Source organism: Sinocyclocheilus anshuiensis, unplaced genomic scaffold (assembly GCF_001515605.1).
Source record: "Sinocyclocheilus anshuiensis isolate Anshui unplaced genomic scaffold, SAMN03320099.WGS_v1.1 scaffold1543, whole genome shotgun sequence".
Classification (NCBI taxonomy): Eukaryota; Metazoa; Chordata; class Actinopteri; order Cypriniformes; family Cyprinidae; genus Sinocyclocheilus; species Sinocyclocheilus anshuiensis.
The window spans coordinates 1,170,237-1,177,110 of record NW_015551074.1 but is presented as its reverse complement, the minus strand read 5'-3'; the positions used below and the strand labels follow the sequence as shown (position 1 = coordinate 1,177,110).

General features: G+C 38.2%; 1 protein-coding gene across 3 annotated transcripts in view; it reads left to right on the top strand.

Annotated features, from left to right (window-relative positions):
• rerg (RAS-like, estrogen-regulated, growth inhibitor) overlaps positions 1–1,111 on the top strand; it is a 24,331-nt gene extending 23,220 nt beyond the window's left edge. For all 3 annotated transcript variants that reach the window (XM_016452164.1, XM_016452163.1, XM_016452165.1), the window contains one exon: positions 584–1,111. In XM_016452164.1, coding sequence (XP_016307650.1) covers positions 584–1,003 — 420 coding nt within the window. In that variant the 3' untranslated portion in view covers positions 1,004–1,111. The remainder of the gene's footprint in view (positions 1–583) is intronic.
• The last annotated feature ends 5,763 nt before the right edge of the window (positions 1,112–6,874 follow it).

Here is a 6,874-nt window from a genome sequence, read left to right as displayed (position 1 = left end):
CTGTGTTATTCCTGTTATTCCTGTGTTATTACTGTGTTATTACTGTGTTATTCCTGTGTTATTCCTGTTATTCCTGTGTTATATTCCTGTTATTCCTGTGTTATTACTGTATTATTCCTGTTATTCCTGTGTTATTACTGTGTTATTCCTGTGTTATTACTGTGTTATTACAGTGTTATTCCTGTTATTCCTGTGTTATTACTGTGTTATTCCTGTGCTATTTCTGTGCCTTTCCTGTGTTATTACTGTTTTATTCCGGTTATTACAGTATTATTACTCTGTTATTACAGTGTTATTCCTGTGTTATTCCTATGTTATTACTGTGTTATTACTTTTACTCTTGAGTTATTACAGTGTTATTCCTGTGTTATTCCTATGCATGTCTGCACTATGTCTGTACTTTCCTCTGTACTGGAAGCTCCTGTCGTCAAGTCAAATTCCTTGTGTTTGTAAACATACTTGGTAATAAAGCTCTTCTGATTCTGATTCTGATAAACTGGGTTTGAACCTACAGCCCTCATCTTTAGCCGCTAGGCCATGCTAGGTCATGTGACCTTACTAACAGTGTGTTTTTGTTGCTCAGGAGGACGTGCTCCAGAAGGAGGGTCACATGCGCTGGGGCGACGGGTTTATCCTGGTCTATGACATCACGGACCGCGGGAGCTTCGAGGACGTGGCTCCGCTGAAGGGCCTCCTGGACGAGGTCAAGCGGCCCAAACACATGCCTCTGGTGCTGCTGGGAAACAAGGCGGATCTGGAGCACGTCCGGCAGGTGGCCACGGAGGAGGGCGAGCGGCTGGCGGCCGACATGGCCTGCGCGTTCTACGAGTGCTCGGCGTGCGCAGATCAGGTGGGGACGGGCGGAGGTGTGGCGGAGGCGTTTCACGAGCTCTGCAGGGAGATTCGCCGCAGACGCGCCGTTCAGGGCAAAACCCGCCGCCGCAGCTCCACCACACACGTCAAACAGGCCATCAACAAGATGCTGACCAAGATCAGCAGCTAAAGACAAGACTGCAAAACATGCGATTCCTCCTCAGTATCTCCAGTTCAAAGATCTACACATTCTTAAAGCGATAGTTCACCCAAAAATGGCAATGTGCTGAAAATGTGCTCACCCTCCGAGGCCATCCCAGATGTAGATGAGTTTGTTTCTTCATCAGGTTTGTAGAAATGTAGCATTGCATCAGTGTCTCAGCAATGGATGCTCTGCAGTGAATGGGTGCCGTCAGAATGAGAGCTGATAAAAACACCACAAGTAATCCACAGCACTCCAGTCCATCAGTTAACATCTGGAGAAGACAAAAGCTGAAACAAATCCAGCATTAAGACGTTTTTAACTCAAATACATTGAGTCCATAATCCATAATAACACTTCCTCCAGTGAAAAAGTGCATCTGTTGTCTCTCACATATTTGTTTAGAGCTGTTTTGGCTTTCTTGATCTGTACAGATTTCTCTCCTGATTCAGACCAGAACACTTTTTCACTGGAGGAAGTGTTATTATGGATTATGGACTCAATGTATTTTAGTTAAAAGCGTCTTAATGCTGGATTTGATTCAGCTTTTGTCTTCTCCAAATGTTAACTGATGGACTGGAGTGCTGTGGATTACTTGTGGATTATTGTGATGTTTTTATCAGCTCTCGTTCTGACGGCACCCATTCACTGCAGAGCATCCATTGCTGAGACACTGATGCAGTGCTACATTTCTCCAAACCTGATGAAGAAACAAATTTATCCTAATCTGGGATGGCCTGAGGATAAGCACATTTTCATTTTTGGGTGAACTGTTCCTTTAACACAAGTATCTGCCAGTGGGGTCAGAAAAAGAAATTTTAGTCTGACTCCATTGGCAGATATTTGTTCTTGTTTCAAGCATAAACTCACCTAATTTTGCTACATTTTTCCTGAAACAAGTCATCTTGCTTCTGAAGTAAAAGTATCTTGATTTAAGAATCGTTTGCAGGAAGAAGCTCATTTTTTGCAGTGCAGACACCGGCGCTGGGATTGCGCAGAAGTTTCTCCGTCTATGTGGTGTGTTTTCTCTGCGTGTTTCTCCAATGTAAGCCTGCGGCTGTATATTTGTTCTTACGGCTGAACTGAAGGATTGTCGTCAAATAAAGCACTATTCCGTTCATAATCACGGCTCTCTGACTTCAAACGAGAATGCTGGAATGTCTCCTGATGCTATCTCAGATGAACAGACATGTTTCAGGACAGATCATGTCCACATGCTTGTCTCCTTCTACTCTCGACTGTCACAGGCTCCTGTAAACACGTGTAGATTCCTGCCTTAATGACTGCAGAGCTCTGTTGATGTGTACAGTAAAGCCGTGTTCTCCGTGTATTTCTCTCTAGGAGAAATGTGTGTAAACCTCATGCATATGAAAAGAAAACAGCTGCTGGTTTGCATTTGTCTCGTGGTTCATCTGCAGTTGATATAAAACACAAAGATCACGGTGAGATCAGAATGAGATAACAGAAACAAACACAGACTATTAACCTGGTAATCAGTCAATGCACTAACTAACAACTGTGTGATCAGTTCATTAAAGAAAGATTAATACTGTACAACTGCATGACTAAAATGAGCATTTCAGACACACACACAAAAAACATTTGTAATGAGATTATGTTTCAAGCACACACTTGTTTAATGCGTTAGTTATCACGAACTACTGACAAACAATTTTTTAAGTATTTCTTAATCTAGGTTCATGTTAATTTTTTACTGTTTACTGTTAATCCATGTTCATGCATAAATGTTAATGAATACAATTTGAAATGTTAAAATGCACGCCTTCATTTTTAGTTTGACATCAACAGTAATGCATTAACTAATGGTAATGAATATGTATATATATTAAATTAGTTGACGGTTATTATCGTTAACTAAAATTAAAAAAAGAATGTTACTTGGAACAAAAATTTTTTTTTTATAAATAAATAACTTTTATTTCAGCTAGTTGCCAAGATTTCTTTATTTTTTTAAGTACTAAAATAAATAAACTAAAACTAATAACTAAAACTAATAAATGAAAAATAATAAAAACTGTATGGACATATATATATATATATATATATATATTAAACAAATAAAAATGACAACTAATTAACTAAAAATTAAAGTGAAAACAGAAAATATAAACAAAAACTAATACTGAAATATTAAAAAACTAACAGTATATCAAAGATACAAAAATAACACTGATATATACTGTATGTAGGATAATTACACACGTCTGTCTGAGAATAGAAACCACAGAAAACCACAAACTCAATATCTGCATCCAAAAGCAGCGGCTCTCAGCCGACAGAATCACACAGACACATTCACATTTAACAGACGCTTTTATACTGTACCTTCATAATAATACCAGTTCACCTAATGTAACTGCTGCTGAACGCTTTTTCAGTTGTTTGCTATTGATTGGAACACACACACACACACATCAGGACGGGCCTGCAGCATCAGTGTCTCGTCTCAGCATCTGTTTGGCTCTCCTGCGGCGTCCCAGAAGGCCGAGCGACATCCTGCTGCACAAGACTGACAGCAGCTGACTAAAATGAGCTGTTTCATTAACACACACACACACACACACACACACACACTTATGTCGGACAACATCTCCAGGACGCTACGCACCATATGACTAGTAAGTCAAATCTCAGATAACTGCCCTGATGACTTGTGTTGTACCCGCCTAAATGATAGAAGTACTTGCGCTGTCCAATCTATAAAGACGGTGTCTGTTCCCCGAATAGTGAGGTCAAAATATAAATTTAATGCAGCATCTAGAAAAAATCTGATCGTGATTAAACCAGAAAAATGTAAAATAAATGAACAAAAACAATTTTTAAAGTTTGGGCTCCTAAACATTAGATCACTCTCACCCAAAGCAGCACACACACACACACACACACGCACACTCAGGAAACCAGCTTTAATTCCGTCTGAATGAAATAAAGTGCATTTCCTGTGCGGTCAGACGTTTCCTCCAGCCTTCTCAAACATCAGGGGTTTTAGACTGTATTTTGGACTTCAGTGGAATGACTGTGTTCACTGTGTTTGGTTTTAACACACACACACACACACACTTGCTGTAAGTGTCCTGAAGTAGAGAAATATTCTTCAGTGGATGACATTATAATTTTCCATTACAAGTGACTCAAGCAGCACAAATCCAGCAGAAATGAAGCTCTCAGACAGGAAATAGAGGCTCAGCGCACAGGAAGAGCATCTGTACAATCACAAACGCTGAACCGATCCGCTGAGGAGAAGCTTGACTCGGTGTCACACAGACCACACATGATGTCATTCGACTGAAAGGCATCGTGGGACGGCAGAACCGGTCCTGGACTATAAAATACCTGTGCACACACACACACACACACACACACACACACACACACACTCTTAGGCGCAGGCTCTTATCAGAAGTAAGGCTGCTGAATGACGTTCTCACGGACCTTGAGAAGAATCTATGAATCAGAATCTGCAGTGAGGCTGAATGTGATGATGCTCACAATCACTGGTTTAAACGACACGCATGCCGCAAACCCAACTAACAACATATAAGAACGTTTTGCTAATCTTGCCAATAAGTTATAAAAACATTATTTCTGAGCATTCAAAACGTCCAGTTAAAAAAAAATAAATAATAATAATAATAATATATATATATATTTAATGCAAATGTTCCATTTTATGATTTTGTAAACATTATGGGTGGAAGGTTCAGAATGTTCTGAAACAAGTAGTAACGTTAAAAAAATTAGCGTTTCAATGAACGTACTTGATCTTTGTGATGAAAAACTGCAGTAGAATAAGCAACATTTAAGATGAGTTTAAATACAGAGAAAACAAATTCATTTTAAAGAAATTTTAAACAGAACTGATCACTAGTGTTGTTGTTGAAACATAGTAACTCATATTGATTCTTTTGTGGTCTCTCTTTCTCTCAAAACGGGACTAAACCCAACCTAACCTAAAATAAACATAGCACTACTACTACTAATATTATCAGAGCTGTGTCTAATGAGTATTAAACACTTTACCACGACTATTCTTCACCTGTGTGCTGCTGCCCCCCAGCGGCTCAGAGCGGAACTGCTGAAGCTCACCTCATCATCATCATCATCATCATTATAAATAATAAAATAAAAAGAGCACAGTCAAAAATCTAGGAGCATCTTCTGACCACTTCCCACTCCGAGGCGATATTTGACTCCTTAAAGTGATTTGCAGTTTTTTATAACCTTTGCAATTGCTTTTTCTAATCGTTTTAAATGTCATCCTTTTTGTCAAACTCATAATGTTTCAATTCAAACAATAAATTCAATTAGAATAATAAGACTCAATCAGGAAGAATATGTTACCATTCGGTCTTTGCACTTCAGAGGAGCACAGAAGAACACAAAAGTGGTATTTCGGAATATTTACAGACTCACAGGGGCCATGAATGCACTTAAATTCATAATAACAATGTTATGACACTAATATTAAACTAAAGGTTTAATGTAGAAATAATAAATGATTTAAATAACTGAAATCATACTTTAAAAATGAAACTAAACCCGCCACTAGGTGGCGGCAAATCACTGAGTCATTATTTTAATCGATTCCTTCAAACGCCTGAATCTTTTCATCGATTCCTTCAAACGGCTGAATCATTCTTTTAATCTATTCCTTCAAATGGCTGAATCATTCTTTTAATCGATTCCTTCAAATGGCGGAATCTTTCTTTTAATCGATTCCTTCAAATGGCTGAATCATTCTTTTAATCGATTCCTTCAAACGGCTGAATCATTCTTTTAATCGATTCCTTCAAACGGCTGAATCATTCTTTTAATCGATTCCTTCAAACGGCTGAATCATTCTTTTAATCGATTCCTTCAAACGGCTGAATCATTCTTTTAATCGATTCCTTCAAATGGCTGAATCATTCTTTTAATCGATTCCTTCAAACGGCTGAATCATTCTTTTAATCGATTCCTTCAAACGGCTGAATCTTTCACAAAGTGACTCGGTGCGTTCGAAATCGCGTACTCTCTGAGTAGGTGCAACATTGCATTTGAATTTACTTCACTGCCGTTAAAAAGTAGGTTCTATATAGTATGAATACGGGTAATATGAATGAAATTCGGACGTGCATCTTCATGTTGATTCTGTCACATGACTTCCCGTGGCCTCATGGGATATAAAGTGCTTCAGAATCCGGGCCGAAGAAGTATGTCATCCGGGTACTTTTCGAATACTAAGAATTCGGACATACTACTTGTCTCACATACTGTTTTTTTTCCCGCACACTATGTAGGGAAATATGCGATTTCGGACGCAGCTGTTATGAACGAGTCATTGAATCATCGACTCATTGTTCAAAAACGCAGATTCTTTCATTAAGGAAACACCGCTGTTTGCTTGGAGATTGACTTTGGAAGTATTTTCGTTTACAAGCAAAATCAGACCAAAAATGTTCCTAAAATGCAAGTCACTTAATATTAACTTCTTACTAACTTCTTCTGAGTTCATCACAATATCATAACCCTCTGTTATAATAAATGAAGCTCTGCACAATTAATCCATAGCTATATATACAGAGCTGGGTATAGGTTACTAGAAAACTGTAGTCCAAATTACATGACAAAAATTGTAGTTAGTAACAAAATCCATTACATTACACATTTTAGGTATAAATAATTAGGTGAAAGAGATTCAAATGCATTACATGTAATTAAGAAATAACGTGAATCAGTTGATGCAATGTTGAGAAAACACTTCTTAAAATGTAAACGAAGACTCTCTGAACGTGGAGGAATTAGGGAGAATCACTAAATTATGATTAATTTATTGCTATTGTGTGCTATTGTTAATTA